The sequence below is a fragment of the Oryx dammah genome, unplaced genomic scaffold (genome assembly GCF_014754425.2).
Source record: "Oryx dammah isolate SB20612 unplaced genomic scaffold, SCBI_Odam_1.1 HiC_scaffold_21, whole genome shotgun sequence".
NCBI classification, from domain to species: domain Eukaryota; kingdom Metazoa; phylum Chordata; class Mammalia; order Artiodactyla; family Bovidae; genus Oryx; species Oryx dammah.
In genome coordinates, this window is record NW_024070205.1 from 49985692 (window position 1) to 50007715 (window position 22024).

Sequence of the window (22024 nt, forward strand, 5' to 3'; positions counted from 1 at the left end):
GCATTGGGTTTTATTAAAAAAACAAACTATATATCCAGCTAGAAGGATATACAAGCAGATGTAAATAGTGGTTAGTGGTCTTCTAGATGGCTAAATCAAATATTTTTAATTTCTCATTTTCTGTGGCAGGCATCTATTATTTTTATTATAGAAAAAAGTTAGTTTATATATATGGATGAAGAATGTAAAGATAACAAAGATCAGAATTATTGAGGTGTTTGGCTATGATAGTCATGAGAAAAGTATAAAAAGAATTGTTAATGACATTCTTCTACCATTCACTGCTCTTTTTCATGTTAATGTTTATCTAACACAGTAGCTTAATAAAGTTAGCTAAAATCTCACATATTTGGTCATTTCATTTTCCTCCATGGAAAGACAGGCATAACCACACTTTCCTAACAGCAGGAATAAACCAAAATAAAAATCAAAATGTACTCAAAAATGGCGGATGGGATGGGGAAAAGGAATTCCTAACAACTACAGATTCATTTTTAGAACAAATGATCAAATCTATGGCAAAGCATCCTTTTCTAGGCTCTTATGTAATGTAACAACTTACACGAATACAATATATTTAATGCTGGAGACAGACAAATTTTAGTTTGTGGATTTTTAAATGACTCATCTTTCTCTTTGTCAGGAGGCAACTATACAGGATGTTCACCAATGCATTAAAAAATACATGCAAGAGTTTAGTACAACAACAGTCACCCACTTTACTTACAAGTCCCTAATCTGCTTTATCAGCACCTTTTGAGATCTTTTTTCTTAACTGTCTCCCTCACTGAATTCTGCCCAACAAGACATCTTAAAAGCACAAATATACTGTGTATCTCCATGTATTTAATGTCTCTGCTTTATACATGGGCTTCCCTGGTGGCTCAGACGGTAAAGAATCTGCCTGCAAGACAGGAGACCTGGGTTTAATTCCTGGGTTGGGAAGATCCCCGGAAGGAGGGCCTGGCAACCCATGCTAGTATTCTTGCCTGGAGAATTCCATGGACAGAGGAGCTTGGCGGGTTACAGTCCATGGGATGGGAAAGCCTAGGCCATGCCTGAGCGACTGACAGACACACTATACATAAAGAGTAAGAGACTTCACTCCTGTTGAGACGATATGAACTATACCTATCAAACAAGACAATTAAAAGCTCGTATCATCAGTGAGGGAGGTCGGGCACGTAGCCTTGCCAGTTCATGGACATAATCAAGATAAGCTACTGCTGCTTCCCTTCAAAACAATTTGAAGTTGTCGACATCATCTGGAATGAGACAAAAATGAAGGTTCTATCTGGGGAAAAACCAAAACCAAGTCACTTATGATATAAGGACAGAATGAAATGATCCTATTCTAAAAAAAAGTACACCTATGTCAAGTTAATGATAAGATTTAAAAAGTCACAGTGAAGCAGAAAATTCTTGACTCTAAAAATAAACTTTAAAATTAAAACATTAATATTTTACTATTAAAAGATCAAAAATGTTTTTTTCGGAAGGGAGGGGAATTCCTTGTAACTACAAATGATTTTTAGGAGACATGATCCAATAGTGCCTTAAAATCTAATCATTTTTGAACCCATTTAAGTTTAAGCTGAAGACTTTAAATGAGATGGAAATTCTTCAAAAAAAAATAAAAGTACCTTTCTCTTTCCTTGGAATCTTTGACACAGGAGGAGAAAATAAAAAAGACTCATTTTTTGGTTCAGAAAGGTCCGGCAACAAGATGGCCTTCCTAGATCTAGTCCGTGTGCTATGGGAAGATTTAGTCAAAGCAACTGTAGCAAGCAATTTTTCTTCTTGGTCATCTGGCTCTTTGTGTGCCATTTCTTCTTCATCTATGCACTTCTCTGGTATTGAACGTAATGAACGTTTCTGGCTTTGGTTTTGAGTCCTTTTTGTAAGCTTCTTCTTAGAGCTCATCACTGCAGCAAGTTCCTCATTTGGCATGAAAACTGACTCTTCTAAAGCTGGTTTTCCGACATCAGTATTTTCATTTTTTGCTGGGGTGTTTCTTGTGGATCTCCTTTGGATGCTGAGACCTTCTCTCTTCTTGAGACTTCCTGCTTCGGTAACAGCCTTAGATTCTACATCTTCAGGTGGATTGATTTTTCTTGGTCTACCACGTTTCCTAGGTGTAGCAGGCGTACCAAAATCTGCTTGAATAGTCAACTGGGAGGAACCAAGTTTGGAATCTTCTATAACATCCAACGCACTAACTTCTTTCTTTTTAACCCTTTTATTACGTTGAATAGGCAGTTGTTGTTCAGCGGACTCCCCTTCTTGTTTATATTCTACACTTTCAGAAGCTTCCAAATGAGTACTTCTCAATTTTCTGGTACTTCTGCTAGGACCTGCTACTTTGCTGACTTTCAGATCATTTATAACTTCAACACTTTCCAGATTTTCTACAGATTTAGTTCTTCTAGGAGTCCTTTTTGTAGCAGATGAAAGCTTAACTTCTTTTCTAAAAGAACTTTCTTCAGTTGCTGCTTCCAATAGCTGAGATGATTTTAACCTTCTTAATTCCCTACCTGGAGTAATAACTTGTAATTCTTGTTCCACAGAATTAGCATTTTCTAATGTGTCTTGATTAACATCTTTTTTCCTCCTTCCTCTCCTAGGAGTGATAGAATTTTGAGGTATTTGCTGGTTATGAGATACTCCCTTGTCATCAGAACAGGCACTTTCCAAAGCCCCTGAAATTTCTTTTGTTTTCCTAGTTTTCTTTGTAACTGAAAGCCCCAGCATCTCAGGAGTAGCAACAGCTGCTGGTTCTTCCTGTTGTGCTGATTTGACATTCAGGTTTTGGACACGTCCTCTCTTGCGAGTTCTGGAGGAAATCATGTCATTAACCTCGCTGACATTTATAGTCACTGTACTTGTTTCCTGAACAGTCTTAATTGTAGAGTTGGCCAACTTGGTGGAACACATGACTTTTTGGCTTATTAAAGGTATGTTTTCTTGAATGGACTGTTCCATTGTATCTGAAGTAATTTCTTTACTTCTTGTGTCTTTAATTACATCTAATAAATTTTCTGCAATTGCTACTTTAATTGGTTCAGGCACGTATGGTAATGTCTCCACCCTCTGGGACTCCTGATCACTAGTTACGACAGATGGCAAATTTGCAGCATGTCTGTGATTAGCACTTTCCTCACTGCATACATGTTTTTCCCCAGTGGCTGCATTAGCTGCTTTAGCTAACACATCAGATGCTGCAGAATCATCTGTCTCTACTTCTCCTTCTTCACCTTCCAAAATCAAGGTAAAGTTGCTCTGTGCCACAAAATGTTCTCCATCTACCTCAGCAATGTCACATTCAGCAGAGTCTTTATTATCAGGTAAGTCACAAAACTGTTGCTCAATGGTATCAAAATTGTATTGAAGCTTAAGAGTTCCTGAGGGATACAACTCATTAAATGAAAGATTCCTAGCCTCTTGTCCTGAATCTTGACCTTCAAGCTTTTCATGTTCAATTACCTAAAATGAATTAAAGATAAGAGGCTGTTAACGTATATATCTTAACCTAAAGCATAATTTTTTTAAAAGACCATCTCACTCTTGGTGTATGAACTGTTAAACATAAACTACATCAATATGGCATATACTTATGGGTTTACTTTATTAAAATAGCCATTTAAGCAATCAGACTTTCTCACTCAGTCAAAATAACTAGATAGAAAAAGATCGAAATTCTGAATGGAATTAAAGTAGAAGTCTACATTTCCCTGGCTAAAAGACAGTCTTAACAAAAATGTTAAAAATTATTATGATGCTAACAGTTGTGATAATTAAGGATTTATTCTATTCTCACCCAAGGAAAAAAAAATGAACCGGAGAAAAAGAAACAACCCCCAAACTATGTTCTAATGATAATCCCCAAATTACCTAACTAACCACACTTCCTAAATAGCATGATCCCCATAAGGTTGAAGAAGAGTTCACCTACATAAGCTCCCTTGGGCTAGACTCAATCCTCTTCCCTTTGCTGGGGCTGCATAAACCATGAAATTCCTAAGGCTTTCAAGTTCAGTACCTCTCTTGCAAGGGTTTGGTGGAAGAAGGAATGGTCCTTGCATTTACCTTTTGGTAAGGGAAGGGGAGAAAAAGGAGGAGGCAGAAAGTAACAGAGAGATCTCCTGACCAAGAAGGTAGAACATTACCACCCACCTAAACAATGACATTTTCCCACTACCCACACATTCACTGAAAGACTGGAAATACCCAGAAACGAGGATTCCCATTTACACTATGCCCACAAATTTTATTAGCTTCCTGGCTAAAGGAAAAGGGACTATATCCATCTAATTCACAGTGAGAATACTCATGAAATTGAATATGGATAACCAAGACATTTTTATGAGTTAAACTTCCCAACTACTATATGATCATAAATAATTAGAAGAGATTATTTTTCTTTTCCTTAAATTCACTTATCATGCAAAACTTACTTGCTGATAATAAAATAGATCTGGTGGGATTTTTAGGAAATGTAAGTCATATTAAATAGCAAAAAAATCCCATCTTTCTGGAGTATATAAGAATTTAAACCCCAGGCAGCAGAATATCATTTTCCCAAAAGTATGAAGGGAGGGGAGATGGTAGAGAATTCTATTTAACTGTACTCAACTATTTTCAGATATATGCTCTGGATAGTTTTGATGTCATGCATGTTTCAAGAGTAGCTAATATTTATTTTCTTATGGCTAAAAGACCTTTCATTTGAACTGGATACTGAGTGAAAATTATTAAAACTGTGACTTCTTTAACACAGTCTTTTGGTTTTCATGAAACCAATTTCTTAAAGGATGATCTCTATAATTCCACAATGTATTTTATATACCTTTTCAAACACAGATTTTTATAAAGGGATTTCTATATAGTAGTGAAATACATGAATACATTACATTAGAGCTATGGTTTGAAACCTAACTAAACCAACACTGAGAGACTGACAAAGAAATAGAAAATTATTTTTTTTACATGAGTTTCTTGAGTATCAGGAGGATCATCAGAAATTGGAGCCTTTTCTTCTGGTAAGTCAACACTTGCTTTTAGTACATCAACTTCTATTTCATGATCTTCTTTTAAGTTCAACTCTACTTCCTGGTCAAGCCTATCTTCAGAGACCATAGGGCTTTCAGAGGTAATAGGCCCAAATCTTCCAATATCACCAGAGACTTCGGTCACGGCTGAAAAAAAAAAATGAGAGTTAATCTTCCATGTTTGAAGCTAAACAAAAAAAAGATATACACACAATTGGGGAAGCAAACAGAAGGGGAAAGGCTGCACTGTACTTAATGTTTCCTTGAACAACTGCCAAGAGTGTCAAAATGTTACTAACATCTTCGAAGAGGAAAAGCCTACAAGGATCTATACAATACTCCTCTTTCATCAGTATCTACTCACTCAGTTTAGACAATATATATTTGCTTTTCAAAAAGATAAAATATAAACAATAAAATATTAAAAACCTGTGCACACCTGATGACCTAGCAAGGCCATGTTTGGGAATCTATGTGAAAGAAATACTGACACAGAACATGCAAAGATGTATACACAGTAATATTCACTGCAGAAATGAATTAGCAAAACAAACTCATCTCTGAATAGCCAGTGTCTAACTGAGAGGAGACACTCAAAAAAAAAAAGGGGGGTTGGGGAGGAAGGAAGAAGAAAAAAAATTCACCAGGGGAAAAAAAGTCAAATGAATTCCATATATCTATTAATCTTCCCTGGAGCAAATTCAGACGTTTGTGATTATTTTCTAATAACAATAAGCCAATCTTGGCTGTAAGTTATCACAAACACAGAATAAATATGGAAGTAACCCTGTGTAGATACCTGAAACCCAGAAGGTCAAAAAACAGGTATACAGTCTTGGGTGGGGACTGGTAATTTACTTTTTTCCTCTTTAAATATGTCCACAAAAACCATTCTAAGACCTTCTACTGTTAGAACTAAAGAGTGTTTTATAAGCAACCAACTGCTCTGATAGCTGACACGCTTCCTCAGAATTCTATTTTTAGCTAGGGAAACAACTGGAGAGGCATAACAGATAACAGTCTGGATTGTTATCCAGATTCTTTTGCCCTAAGAAGAAAACACTCTTTAGACAAAACACTAAAGTGAAATGATTCTGAAGTCAAAATAATACATACATTTATTGTTACCTGCTCTAACTGCAGAGGTACAGGTTTCAACAGAGACCAGTCCTTTGTCTAAAACAGGTACTGTGGACTTCAGGGTGAGGAGTTCCCTTCAGGAAGAGAAACATATACTTCAATGTGTAAGAAGATCCCACCTATTCTGACCTGCTTTAATCCTACCGCAACTCCTACTTTTAAAACCAAGGTTCAGAGACTATACAATGCAAGTACATTCTGACTAATACAACTATATAATTTACAAGTGAATTTAGAAACAAGTAATGTTGTATTTATTTTTCTTATTTTCTAATATTTTACTTTGTTGAAAACAATGGCATAACCTTAAACTACAAATAAAATGATTTTAAAATGCTGGTCAGTTAATTATCGGTGGTCACATTCTTCAAATAAATCCATCAAATATTATGGACATTTTCCCTACATACTCAGTAGATTCACTATTTTAAGGCCAACTGGAAAAAGTATGATAAATGACTCAGAATGGGAGACCAATGTAACCTCTATTAATCTACTTGACAAAAGTTCTACGAAGAGTTGACAGTGATCCCTTTGTATTCTGAGGTGGCCTTCCCCTGAAGCCAGCTAAAGCATGCTGATTTTTAAAATGGGACAAATAAATTATAAAGTTCAAGAAAAAGTATGCATTTGGAATATGTACACATTTATTTATAGGTATATTTGTAAGACTTATCTCAATCACAATGTTTACAGTAAGGATAACCAAGAACCAACAACAAAATAAGTTTACATTTAAAAAGGAACTAGCTTGCCAAGATGTTGAATATTCACCTAGATTGTCACTGATGAATGCCAAATTTCTGCTCAAGTGATTGCTTTTTGATTTGTTGTTGCTATAATCCCACTGAACCCATTATAATTTATACTAATTTTCACTAAAAATTTTAAAACCTTAGAATTAAATAACAATCTTCATGATCATTTCGTACTATTTTCTCCCTCCTTTTCCATGAAGGACTGGCAAAGATTGCAGTTATCACGATTTCTCTCTCAGAAGTGAAGAATATGACTGAGTTAAATGTATGAGAGGTGACGAATATAATACTGATTTTTTAATGGGTGGTCTGTGAAATCACTCTCAGAACTTACAGTGAAGCATTTACAGTATCTTAAATTGTCATGCTTTTTGTGGGTTAATCTTAGTAAATTATACCCTTACAACTTCTTGATAAATGAAGCTGCAACTTTTTATTGTATTCTCTATAATAGCATTACTCCAAAGTGCTGATATACAATGTGTCCAGTCTTGCAATGAGATAAGGAATTTATGCCAGAAGGTCAATTAATTACCTCAATGATCAGTTCAGCTAACTTCCAAAAAGGCTATTGATAAGTATGTTAATAGAAGCTGCTATCTTGTTGCAGACCATCAAGTCTTCAGTAACTAGCATCAACTTTACTAGTCCACACTAAGTAGCATTGTCCTACGTCCCTAGTATGCTGGCTGAATGTGTAAGCACCAAATGAAACTGAAGAACTGGGAGCGTAATAGTTCAAGCTGTCACTGGAAAACAACAACTTCTAACTTGAGTCTGTAGCAACCAAATGGCAAGGATCAATACTGCCTTTGAACCGTCTCCCTTATGATCTGCCTTGGTGCTAAAGGACACATACCAGATGACTCTGAGACCACGAAAAGCAGGAGAGCGTGGAAGAGTATGTGGCTGTAAGTGAAACTTTTGTTTTTCAACAAAAATAATATTCTTTGGTGATTCTAAAGAGTTCTGCCTCAGTTTATCATGTCTCTATATGTTTAGGAAACATCTGGTATCATTTCATAATAACTACTAAATAACACTGAGTTGTGCAAATGAATTTCTTACATAACAGATACAGTACCAAAATGGAAATGACAGAGACAAAGAAAGATCTAAATAAGAGTTAACCTATGCATGGAACAAATATCAATATTTACTACTGTTTCACAGCTTCATTAAACTTTATCAATATTTGAAATTTTCTCTAGAAACTTACTCTTCACGGACTGATGGTACACAAAGAGAAGCTTCAACTCCTTGAATGGGGCTTAAGTGATTTAATTCTGAAAGTACACCCTCCACAACTAAGCCATCCTTTGTTTCTGCATCTTCTAAAGTGCCTGTAAATAATACAGTTAAGAACATATTTATTTACTAAATGTTTAGCAATTACTTACAGTCTTGGCTTATTACTTTTTAGTAAGTTGTTGGGTCTGCTTTTTTGTATACTTTTAGTTTATTCCTTTGGCATCAGACTACCAGTTCCCTCTAATTCTCTGAGCATAGGCCAAACCCCACCCCAACCCCCTCTTTCATCTATAACTAATACTTTTGCCTTAACGGGTTAGCAACTAGCTGAGCTAGTAAGATTCAAATCTAGCTGATTTCACTCTAAAGTCTGTGCTATATAACCCCCCCCACAAAACAATAAAAATGTCTATTTGAGACTGCCTCATCATTTTAGGACTAATCAATGAAAACACTATATTCATTGGAAGGACTGATGCTGAAGCTGAAGCTCCAATACTCTGGCCACCTGATGTGAAGAACTGACTCATTTGAAAAGACCCTGAAGCTGGGAAAGACTGAAGGTAGGAGAAGGGGATGACAGAGGATGAGATGGATGGATGGCATTACTGACTCAATGAGTTTGAGTACTGAGTAGCCTCCGGGAGTTGATGGACAGGGAAGACTGGCGTGCTGAGGTCCATGGGGACGCAAAGAGTCAGACATGACTGAGCAACTGAAATGAGTGAAAATACTGCCAATAACAGCCGCATCAAACAGTTACTATTCAAATATTTTAGTGGAACACAGCACATCAAAAGAGTATGTGAACTTCTAAAGATATGCTTATTTACAAAGACAGTCCTAAATTCTTAGATTACGATTATACAGTGGAAGTCACAAATAGATTCAAGGAATTAGATCTGATAAGAGTACCTGAAGAACTATGGACGGAATTTCGAGACACTGTTCAGGAGGCAGGGATCAAGACCATCCCCAAGGAAAAGAAATGCAAAAAGGCAAAATTGTCTGAGGACTTACAAATAGCTGTGAAAAGAAGAGAAGTGAAAAAGCAAAGGAGAAAAGGAAAGATACACCCATTTGAATGCAGAGTTCCAAATAACAGCAAGGAGAGGTAAGAAAGCCTTCCTCAGTAATCACTGCAAAGAAATAGAGGAAAACAATAGAATGGGAAAGACTAGAGCTCTCTTCTAGAAAATGAGAGATACCAAGGGAATATTTCATGCAAAGATGGGCTCAATAAAGGACAGACATGGTATGGACCTAACAGAAGCAGAAGATATTAAGAAGAGGTGACAAGAATACACAGAAGAACTACACAAAAAAGATCTTCACGACCCAGATAATCATGATGGTGTAATCACCAACCTAGAGCCAGACATACTGGAATGCGAAGTCAAGTGGGCCTTAGGAAGCATCACTACAAACAAAGCTAGTGGAGGTGATGGCATTCCAGTTGAGCTATTTCAAATCCTGAAAGATGATGCTGTGAAAGTGCTTTCAATATACCAGTAAATTTGGAAAAGTCAGCAGTGGCCACGAGACTAGAAAAGGTCAATTTTCATGCCAATCCCAAAGAAAGGCAATGCCAAAGAATGCTCAAACTACCACACAACTGCACTCATCTCACATGCTAGTAATGTAATGCTCAAAATTCTTCAAGCCAGGCTTCAGCAATACGTGAACTGTGAATTCCAGACGTTCAAACTGGATTTAGAAAAGTCAGAGGACCCTGAGATCAAATTGCCAACATCCACTGGATCATCGAAAAAGCAAGAGAGTTCCAGAAAAACATCTATTTCTGCTTTATTGACTATGCCAAAGCCTTTGACTGTGTGGACCACAACAAATTCTGGAAAATTTTTAAAGAGATAATACCAGACCACCTGACCTGCCTCTTGAGAAATCTATATGTAGGTCAGGAAGCATCAGTTAGAAGTGGATATGGAACAGGCTGGTTCCAAATAGGAAAAGGAGAACGTCAAGGCTGTATGTTGTCACCCTGCTGATTTAACTTATATGCACAGTACATCATGAGAAATGCTGGGCTGGAAGAAGCACAAGCTGGGATCAAGACTGCTGGGAGAAATATCAATAACCTCAGATATGCAGATGACACCACCCTTATGGCACAAAGTGAAGAAGAACTAAAGAGCTTCTTTATGAAAGTGAAACAGGAGAGAGAAAAAGTTGGCTTAAAATTCAACATTCAGAAAACGAAGATCATGGCATCTGGTCCCATCACTTCATGGGAAATAGATGGGGAAACAGTAGAAACAGTGAGAGACTTTATTTTTGGGGGCTCCAAAATCACTGCAGATGGTGACTGCAGCCATGAAATAAACAGACGCTTGCTCCCTGGAAGAAAAGTTATGACCAACCTAGACAGCATATTAAAAAGGAGAGACATTACTTTGCCAACAAAGGTCCGTCTAGTCAAGGCTATGGTTTTTCCAGGCGTCATGTATGGATATGAGAGTGGGACTATAAAGAAAGCTGAGTGCCAAAGAATTGATGCTTTTGAACTATGGTGTTGGAGAAGACTCTTGAGAGTCCCTTGGACTGAAAGGAGATCCAACCAGTCAATCCTAAAGGAGATCAGTCCTGAATATTCATTGGAAGGACTGATGCTAAAGCTGAAACTCTAATACTTTGGCCACCTGATGCGAAGAATTGACTCATTGGAAAAGACCCTGATGCTGGGAGGGATTGGGGGCAGGAGGAGAAGGGTATGACAGAGGATGAAACGGTTGGATGGCATCACTGACTCAATGGAAATGAGTTTGAGTAGCCTCCGGGAGTTGGTGATGGACAGGGAGGCCTGGCGTGCCACAGTCCCTGTGGTCACAAAGAGTCAGACATGACTGATCAACTGAACTGCAATTCTTAGAGCAATTAATAACGTGTTCAGTTCAGTTCAGTCACTCAGTCGTGTCCGACTCTTTGCGACCCCATGAATCACAGCACACCAGGCCTCCCTGTCCATCACCAACTCCCAGAGTTCACTCAAACCCATGTCCATTGAGTCAGTGATGCCATCCAGCCATCTCATCCTCTGTTGTCCCCTTCTCCTCCTGCCCCCAATCCCTCCCAGCATCAGGGTCTTTTCCAATGAGTCAACTCTTCGCATGAGGTGGTTAAAGTATTGGAGTTTCAGCTTCAACATGAGTCCTTCCAATGAACAACACCCAGGACTGATGTGCTTTAGGATGGACTGCTTGGATCTCCTTGCATTCCAAAGGACTCTCAAGAGTCTTCTCCAACACCACAGTTCAAAAGCATCAATTCTTTGGCGCTCAGCTTTCTTCACAGTCCAACTCTCACATCCATATATGACCACTGGGAAAACCATAGCCTTGACTAGACGGACCTTTGCTGGCAAGGTCTCTGCTTTTCAATATGCTATCTAGGTTGGTCATAACCTTCCTTCCAAGGAGTAAGCGTCTTTTAATATCATGGCTGCAGTCACCATCTACAGTGATTTTGGAGCCCAGAAAAATAAAGTCTGACACTGTTTCCCCATGTATTTCCCATGAAGTGATGGGACCAGATGCCATGATCTTTGTTTTCCGAATGTTGAGCTTTAAGCCAGCTTTTTAACTCTCCTCTTTCACTTTCATCAAGAGGCTTTTTAGTTCCTCTTCACTTTCTGCCATAAGGGTGGTGTCACCTGCATATCTGAGCTTTGATATTTCTCCCGGCAATCTTGATTCCAGCTTGTGCTTCTTCCAGCCCAGTGTTTCTCATGATGTACTCTGCATGTAAGTTAAATAAACAGAATGACAATATACAGCCTTGATGTACTCCTTTTCCTATTTGGAACCAGTCTGTTGTTCCATGTCCAGTTAATAATGTGTATGTTTATCAAATAAAGACAACATTAGCCCCAACTTCACTGGATTCACATTTTAAGAAACCTTAGTTTAGCTTAGGCAGAAAATATTTTCCCAAAGAAACCACTATGACACACATTTTTACACTGGTTTTACAGATTTAAAAATAGGAATTATCTTTAAATAAGCTTGTTAAATCTGTTCAGGAGTAATAAAGATAAAAATAGACTAAGTTTTCTGATCCACCAATTCTAAGCAAAGTTTCTCCCCTTTCTTGTGCTCCACTGGTCCCTACTGTGTCTCCCAGCATAGTATTTATCAAACTGCACTGTACATACTTGTTTGATTTAATCGACAATCCACTCCAGTCATCTTGCCTGGATAATTCCATGGACAGAGGAGCCTGGCAGGCTACAGTCCATGGGGTTGCAAAGAGTCAGGCATGACGGAGCAACTATCACTCACTCACTAGACTTTACATTACATGCAGGCAAGTGCCACGTCTACTTAGTTTATCCTTACCTTCTAGCACATTTTTATTCTTTATCCTCTACTTTATTTATCCTTAATACCTAACACACACACAAAGCAGGACCCTGTCCATTGCACAAATCAGGGGCTCAAACATTTTTTGATAAATGAATATAAAGACAATAAATTCATGGATCTTTGAACATTTATTTTCACTTTCTAGTGATTATTTTGGAGGTAGGGATGGAGAGCAGAATGAACTTCCTGTTTTCTAAGCAGCTTTCTAGAAAGTTGAGGCTGCTGGATGGATAAGTTAATGTAGTCTGTAAAGGTAGTACTATTATTTCTCATAACTATAGGAAGACCTTAAGTCACACTGATATTTGACATTGTTTCCTTAATCATTACTGTTCTTTTCTAAATTTCATTTCCAAATGAAAATAGAAGACACATTAAGTTCTCCTCTTCTCAAACCTCATACATATTTATAATCAAAGTTTGTAAGTGGAAAGAATAAGATATGTGTACTATGGCTAGAACCTACTGTGCTATGATCATGTAATTATTTAACCCTGTTGCTTTTCTTCAGTAGAAAAACTTCTATTCCAAATTTTACTGAAGGATATCAACGGCCATTTTGAATATCTGGGATGAGTCCTTACCCATTTGTTTCTCTGGCTCTGGAGGAGTCACTCCTGGTTCAAATGTATCTTTATCACTGTTCTTCTCAGTCTGTTCAGTTAAATTAGTAATCAGTTCAGTGGAAGAGCTCACTGACTTAGAGGCTATCAAAATATCTTCAAAGTCTTCTGGTAATGGAGCATCCTGATACTCTAAGGTAGTCTGGTCTGATCTGGTGGAAGTATTGCTATTTTCTACGCTCACATCCAGTTTCTCCAAACTTTGTGAAGTTGTATCCTGTGATCTGACATCCATTGCTTGATGCTCCTTTTCAGGGCTATCCAGGGGAAAAGATGTTGTCTGATCTTTGTTCTTCAGCCATTCAGTTTCTGCTGGAGCTCCACACTCATGTAAAGATGCAGTAATACATATTTTTGCTTTGCTGTCATCTACAGTCTATCAAGTAAAGATGTGGAGAAAAAAAAATTTTTTAATCAGTTAAGTCTAACTTATCCATCCCAATCATACCCACCCTTTCTATGATCTGTTTATCTCCAAATTCTTTTCTCCATCAAAATTTATTACTCTAAATTCATTCTCCTCAGACTGATGATTAAAAGTTAATGACTGCTAATGATTCTCTAATTGGTAACAGATCAGTACTTCCAAAAGACTAAAATACAGAATAGGCATGATGCCCAGGAACCACCAATGGGCTCCTATTAACCTATAGTGAAGCTCTACAGACATACCCTCCCAAACAGACAACAAACTAGGAACTTACTGAGAGCAGCAGTGCAGTACAGGTTAAAAAACAAAGACAGCACAAAACAAACAAAACCAACCACGGATCTTAATCCCAGTCTCGTTTCTTCCATCAAGTAACTATGTGGTTATAGACAATTTAACTTGGTGCTTCTAGCCCTATTTTCTTTACCTGTAAATGACAGGTTTGGCTTAGCCAAGGCCCTAAAGTCTCTCTCTGAATTAATGTTTTCTGATTTTATGACTATCTGGAAGACTGTATATAAAAATCTATAGCGATATCATTTACACTGATAGGAGCTTAATATATTATTAAGAAGTCCTTTTGTTCCAACTATTATCAAACTTACTCCAGCAGTCCATTTCGTGGTTATGCCTTCTTCCATGAACGAAATTCTAGTTTCTTTGAGTCGTAAAGGAGGACTAAGAGATCTTCCAGGCGACAGAGAGGGAGATGCTAAAGGTGTCGTTCGAAGACCAGACCTTAGGATGGACTGAGGAGTGAACTCGGCAAATCCAGACGAAGTAACTGACATAGCCAAAGTCTTAGCTTTCTATAACACAGAGTAAATGGAATTCACCATTAGTGTTTGTAAAAGACACTTACGTAAGGACAGACAGAGCCAAATGAGTGGCAATGATGGCTATATTCTCATCTCCAATAAAAACATCAATAAGTATTATTATAGATTACTGGAAAGAAAACATAAAATTCTACTCAGAGCTTTCTATTTATAAGGCTACAAAACATAAAATTGCATCCATAATCATTCTAAAGCTTGATTATTCCTAGGTTTAAGTTCAACTTAAAAAATAAAGTGCTGATAGAAGATAAATTATTTAACTATCACTTAGAAAACTTTAGAAGGTGAAAGAGATGATACTGTGTGATGAACAGAATCTAGTTTAATTATAGCAAGCTAATCTAAATTACAGAGAAGGCAATGGCACCCCACTCCAGTACTCTTGCCTGGAAAATCCCATGGATGGAGGAGCCTGGTAGGCTGCTGTCCATGGAGTCGTAAAGAGTCGGGTACGACTGAGCGACTTCACTTTCACTTTTCACTTTCATGCATTGGAGAAGGAAATGGCACCCCACTCCAGTGTTCTTGCCTGGAGAATCCCAGGGACGGGGGAGCCTGGTGGGCTTCTGTCTATGGGGTCACACAGAGTCAGACACGACTGAAGCGACTTAGTAGTAGTAATCTAAATTAATAAGATTGATTTTAAGAATGTTTTAGAAAAAATGTAATTCCATTACATGAATCCAATAGTAACTGACTTACTTATGAGAATTCTGATGGTTTACTACAATGATTACAAATAATTAGCAGATGAACTAGTTAGCAAAAACAATTTCCTCACTTAACCTCTCCTCTAAAGGACTCGTAAACAAATTACTGGATCCTATTAGATTATTAAATTCCATTAAATCCATCATAAGATTATATTGATTTTTTTCCTAGATTCTTTTTGGTAGCAAGTACAAAATTACTGCCTCATTTAATTTCATTTGAACTTAATGGCAGATTATATAAAGTATGAGTGTTTTTCTATAGAAGAAAAAAGTTAGAAATACTATGCTGCTGCTGCTGCTGCCAAGTCGCTTCAGTCGTGTCCGACTCTATGCGACCCCAGAGACGGCAGCCCACCAGGCTCCCCTGTCCCTGGGATTCTCCAGGCAAGAACACTGGAGTGGGGTGCCATTTCCTTCTCCAATGCAGGAAAGTGAAAAGCGAAAGAGAAGTCGCTCAGTTGTGTCCGACTCTTAGCGACCCCATGGATTGCAGCCTACCAGGCTCCTCCGTCCATGGGATTTTCCAGGCAAGAGTACTGGAGTGGGGTGCCATCGCTTTCTCCAAGAAATACTATACTGGATATTAAATATTAGGAACTAAATCTTAGCAACCACCTTTTCAATTTCTTTTAATAACTATTTTAGGAATAGCATTTATTGAAGTATCTTTTAACCAGTTTGAAAAATAAGAATTCCTTGGCTTCACTTTAAATGCTGGATATCCAGAAACAATTAAGGAAAAAATAATAAAAAGTTCTGGGACTCAATCCAGAATACCGGACAAGGAACTTGCAGAGAACGTATGTGAAAATGGCTTTCCAACAGGAAGGTAAAAATCCACTGCTACCAGTCATCACAAGTTTATCTGTGGTTTCTCTGCTAGTAATTTATCAGAAAGGGTGAAGGAAAAAGCAATTTCCTACTGATAGTAGGAAAGAGTAACACTTTATAATTTTACTGAAGGAGCTAGAATTTTAAAACAAAACTTAAAAAAATGTTAAGAATGAGAAAGTATTTGATGAAGGAATAGCAAAATGGTATCAGAAACAAAAAAACCACACAAGAACATGAAAGCATTTTTCAAAGAAAAAAGGCTAATTTATAATACAGTAAGCATTTGGAAACATATCCACAGAAAAAGGGAAAATAAAGGCTTAAAACCCTATTACCCAGAGATGTTGATTATAAATAGTTTCATTTTTCTCTGCTATTTGTAAGGAACTTCCTAGCTTCACTATGAATACTAGATGCTAGATATGTAATATAATACTTACCTTAACAACAAGAGGAGTTTCAAGTAAATGTAATTCTGAAGCCCTGGAGGCATTCTGACGTGATCCTTTTAATTGTGAACTTACTGGCAATGAACTAGATGCCAGGGACCAAGGAGACCTTGTGGGGCTTTGCTGAATAAATTCCAAACACTGAGAGGGCCGGGGGACAGGATGAACAACCAAATCCAGCAGTCTGTAATCACAGTATACATATAAAAAGAAAAATCCTGGTAACATATTTTGAGTTATACTGAAGAAACAAAAAGAATTAGTATCCCATTTAATTATGCAAACTTCTATATTCACTGGTAAATATGATAACCATATGAAAATATAAATTCAGACAAGTATATTACTATCTGTAATGCCACCCTTAGTTTCAAGAATCAGAATTAATTCAGTAGTGAAAAAAGAGGATTATGAAACCTAGATAGCAATTTGATAATGCTTCCACTGCTAAGTCACTTCAGTCGTGTCGGACTCTCTGCGACCCCATAGATGGCAGCCCACCAGGCTCCTCTGTCCCTGGGATTCTCCAGGCAAGAATACTGGAGTTGGTTGCCATTTCCTTCTCCAATGGAAAAGTGAAAGCGAAGTCGCTCAGTCGTGTCCGACTCTTCACAACCCCATGGACTGTAGCCTACCAGGCTCCTCCATCCATGGGATTTTCCAGGCAAGAGTACTGGAGTGGGTTGCCGTTTCCTTCTCCAATCGTGCTCCCTACTCCCTCAAAAGGAGTTATAGCCCTCCTCCCTCCCTTAACCAACTGAGCCCCTCTATGTGCCAACCATTTATTTTCAAATGAAGACAAACTGTTAATGATTCAAGCACTCAAGAAAACAATGTAACGCTTCCCTAGCAAGCCATTCACTGCAATTCAACACAGAAATGCCTTTCACCTACATGAAATGTTCATAATGAATACTGGTTTATTTACCTTTACAGTTCTGATCATTACACTTAGCAACCAAAGGAAATGTTAATTTTCTCAAATTAATGAGGTTAGTAGCAAAAGAGAATCCCAGGACTATAGTCAATGGTTTTTTTTTCTACAGTGTCCTGGACATTCTTATCATATCAGATGATAAAAATGATCTCAGAGATGACTTGTATTAAGTATGCATAGTCCAAACAGCTTAAAAACCTAATTTACAAATAAATAAACTTGAAGGTGAAATTTTCAGATTACGATTTTTGTGGACCATTTATAAACATACAGTCACTCCTTTCCCAATTTCCTAATAGTTTATTTTACGGCTACATTCCTAGCAACAAAAACACTACCCCAAGATGCCTATGTGATTCACCTGAGAATAACCAGAAAAGTAAGTTTGGTGCCCAGAAATAATAATTTCTTGCTGCTATGCCTTCTTTGCCATTCTATCCTTTAAGTTCAAGATTTTTGCTGCAAGAGATGGCAGACCAACAGAAATCATAGGTGCTTCAAAACAACTTATTATGTGGTGGGGAAATATTTACAGGAAGTATTTTCTTCCTCTAAATACAGTATCTTTGCATTTGTTATTCTGTACTAAGCACAGCTCTGAGATTTCTACCAAACCAAAAATATTCAGTCAGGTTGCTAGACATTTCTTTGTTGTCTTCTGATTCTTCTTTCCTTCTCTACTTCATTTGCATTCAAATTATATATTTGTAAACTTTTGCTCACTTTTTTATTGAGCTATCCCAAATAGGTATTTTGTTAAATGCCTTGCATTAGGCTGAAATTTATGTTTAAGGTGCCTATTTAGGAAAGATTATTTCTCAGAAGCAAGGTCTGTGCAACAAGTGGTATACCTACTGAGTAAGAGCAAAATTCTTATACTAACAAGACTTGATGTGTTTAAGTTATATTTTAAAAAGATATGAAGAAAAAAATTTTGATTGTTTTCTGAACAAAGCGTTAGATATCACATTAGGTCTTTTATTTCCTCAACAACTTTTTGACCATGATCCAAGTAGGTAATACATTTTAGATTATACACATATAGAAAACATGAATTACATAAAATGGCATTTAGCCTTACTATATTCAGTGTCCATTGATATTATCTATGCTAAGCCACAATCCATTAAATTTTACTTACACTAACGCACACCCAATTTGAAAAATATAGAAGCAAGAAGTGGAATGATTTTTATAAAAGGTAAATATTCACACCTCAATCAGCTCTATTCCATATATGTTAACACTGGCTTTAAAGGATTCTCATAATAGTCCTTAGGCCATTAGTAGGCCTGAACACTTATTATCTCTCCCTTCTTGAATTGCAGACCTATTCAATGCTAAAGCAGCTGCCTACAATGAGGGAGACCAGGGTTCAATCCTTGGGTCGGGAAGATCTCCTGGAGAAAGGAAATGGCAACCCACTCCAGTATTCTTGCCTGGAAAATCCCACGGATGGAGGAGCCTGGTGGGCGACACAGTCCATGGAACTGCAAAAAGTCAGACATGACTGAGCAACTTCACTTTCACTTTCAAGTACAAAGAAACTGAGATAAAGTGACTTGTAGGAAAAAACCAAAACTACTGGTAAAAAAAACCATGTCAGTGATAATGACTTCTATTTGAAGCAACCTTCTCACCATCTCCTGATGGTAATAAAGGAAAAGAACCTCAATTTAATAAAATCTAACCCAAAAAAGGGAAAATCCTTTCCTAATTCGAAAAGATTATCAATTATATACACTACAAATGGGTTGAGCCCAATTGTTTTTAAGTTATTAACTTATTCTGGAATCAAGATTGCCGGGAGAAATATCAATAACCTCAGATATGCAGATGACACCACCCTTATGGCAGAAAGTGAAGAGGAACTCAAAAGCCTCTTGATGAAAGTGAAAGAGGAGAGTGAAAAAGTTGGCTTAAAGCTCAACATTCAGAAAACGAAGATCATGGCATCCGGTCCTATCATTTCATGGGAAATAGATGGGAAAACAGGGGAAACAGTGGAAACAGTGTTAGACTTTATTTTTTGAGGCTCCAAAATCACTGCAGATGGTGACTGAAGCCATGAAATTAAAAGAAAAGTTATGACCAACCTAGATAGTATATTCAAAAGCAGAGACATTACTTTGCCGACTAAGGTCCGTCTAGTCAAGGCTATGGTTTTTCCTGTGGTCATGTATGGATGTGAGAGTTGGACTGTGAAGAAGGCTGAGCACCAAAGAATTGATGCTTTTGAACTGTGGTGTTGGAGAAGACTCTTGAGAGTCCTTTGGACTGCAAGGAAATCCAACCAGTCCATTCTGAAGGAGATCAACCCTGGGATTTCTTTGAAAGGAATGATGCTAAAGCTGAAGCTCCAGTACTTTGGCCACCTCATATGAAGAGTTGACTCATTGGAAAAGACTCTGATGCTGGGAGGGATTGGGGGCAGGAGGAGAAGGGGACGACCGAGAATGAGATGGCTGGATGGCATCACAGACTCGATGGACTTGAGTCTGAGTGAACTCCGGGAGACGGTGATGGACAGGGAGGCCTGGCATGCTGCGATTCATGGGGTCGCAAGGAGTCGGACACAACTAAACTCAACTGAACTTATTCTGAGTACCTTTATTCTTAGTATCAAAACTATTTCAACAACATTATGTCATTCTGTCTTGGATAAACTGTAAAAAGTCAAAATTTTTCAACAATTATGGTCATATTATTAAAGAGAAAGAATCAATACATTAAGAGATACTTTTTGTACTCTGCTATTGATGATCATGAACACTTCTCCACTCTCCAATGCCTTAAATAAAATAAACAACCACAGTTCCATCTTGGATACAAAATTTCAATTTAACTATTTACTACTCTAATAACCATAGGTTTAAGAAATAAAAGGATTATTGTACTAAAGCCACTTAAGACATTTTAGCAGGCTCAGTTAAACAGGAGCAAGTTTTTAGAAGCCAACCAAGATTAGCTGGGATTTACAAAAAATAACCTTCATTCATGGGTCTGAATCAGAGAGATTAAAGAAAACAAATTAGTAATTTATTTTGCTTATGATTTTAATACAACAAAGTTTGTTTTTCTTTAAGCAGTCTGAAATCATTAAGCAAAATTCTAAGTAGATGATCAGCTTATGTAAAATTCCTTAAAATTACTATAAAACTGCCCAAATTATTTTTTTAAAGGAAGCATTAAAAACTCCTTCAATAATTTAAAACAGTATTTATGAAGACTTCAAAGAAAATTTTAAAATTATAGTGTAATTATTAAGTATCATCTCACACTGGTCAGACTGACTATCATCAAGAAGTCTTCAAATAATAAAAGCTAAAGAGGGTATGGAGAACAGAGAACCCTTACACTGCTGGTGGGAATATAAATTGGTATAGTCACCATGGAAAACAGAATGGAGCTTCCTTAAAAAAATCATTATATAATGGACATATATATAATATACATATATATATATATATAAAATGGAACTAGTCAAAAAAAGGAATGAAATATTGCCATTTGTAAGCAACATGGATGAACCTAGAGAATATCATTACTAACTGAAGTAAGTGAAATTAAGACAAATATTGTATCAGTGTAAGTCTTGTCTAACACTGTCTTTTAAAAGTGATTAAATAAATTCTTACCTAGAAATTCTTTGTGATGCCTTTGTAATTGGTGTTCCAACAAATGCCTCAGGCAGCTCTGGATCTGGGAGAGAATATGCTACAGGAGAGGGTTCCTCTACTTTAGGACTACAGAGAAAATAAAAATTTAACTTTTGATTATGTATCACAAAGAAGACTAAATTATCAATACAAACACTGCAAGAAGGTGAGTGAGGTTAGATGGGAAGTGGACTATCTTTTTTTCACCATGTATATTCTGCTTATTTACAAATAACAATGAATATAACTGGTTTCAAATTTAGGAACAAAGAATGTTCTTCCTGCAAGAAAAGTAGACAACACAAAACATTTTTCCTACATACACTAATAAGCTCTAAGGCTGGATTGTTTATGAATGCAGCTGATAACCCAGGGAAGATTAGCAAGTAGCATGATTATAAAAGGTGTAAGAAAAACATACCTATTGTAGACAGAGATGCTATTTTCAGGTTCATTACTTGCCCAGACCTCTCCAATTTTAGATAACACATTATTGATGAAAGTAGATCTTGTTAACACAGTCCCGGTTACAGCCTGCTTTGGAACTGCTGATAACGGTTTTGGTCTAGAAACTGTGAAACAAAAAAGGTAGTATTTAATTTCATCTCTAACACCAGGATTTTAAAGCAGATAGACTAATATGGCAAAGTGATTGGAGAAAACAAAACATGAGTAGTTCAAATTATATTTGGCTTAGCAATATATGTGCAGAAATTTAACAATTTTGGCTTTTAGGAGATGGTGAAATAATTATTCTACATGTTTTCTAAAAGTCAGCAGTCTTCAAATGAAATCAAAAGAGTTCTGTCACTCTGTACTAAATAAACTAGAAAGTTTAAAAGTTCTAAGGAAGCTTTCGATTTCTTGGGGTAGAACAACCAATTAAAAAACAAACAAACAAAACCACAAAGCATCACTGTGATGAATCAAAGCAAAATTGAGCTAAACAGAAGATAACAAA

The 22024-nt window shown here is 37.0% G+C and overlaps 1 protein-coding gene across 2 annotated transcripts in view; it reads right to left on the reverse strand.

The window, feature by feature from the left end:
- The window catches only part of AHCTF1 (AT-hook containing transcription factor 1), an 88413-nt gene that overhangs the window by 7287 nt on the left and 59102 nt on the right, over positions 1–22024 (reverse strand). Inside the window, exons 25-33 of one of the 2 annotated variants that reach the window (XM_040263622.1) lie at positions 21485–21635; positions 21043–21150; positions 16459–16651; positions 14238–14441; positions 13164–13578; positions 8166–8289; positions 6165–6262; positions 4987–5195; positions 1644–3483 (exon numbers count right to left, since the gene is read on the reverse strand). In XM_040263622.1, coding sequence (XP_040119556.1) covers positions 1644–3483; positions 4987–5195; positions 6165–6262; positions 8166–8289; positions 13164–13578; positions 14238–14441; positions 16459–16651; positions 21043–21150; positions 21485–21635 — 3342 coding nt within the window. The remainder of the gene's footprint in view (positions 1–1643; positions 3484–4986; positions 5196–6164; positions 6263–8165; positions 8290–13163; positions 13579–14237; positions 14442–16458; positions 16652–21042; positions 21151–21484; positions 21636–22024) is intronic. The other variant, XM_040263623.1, reaches the window with a different exon arrangement.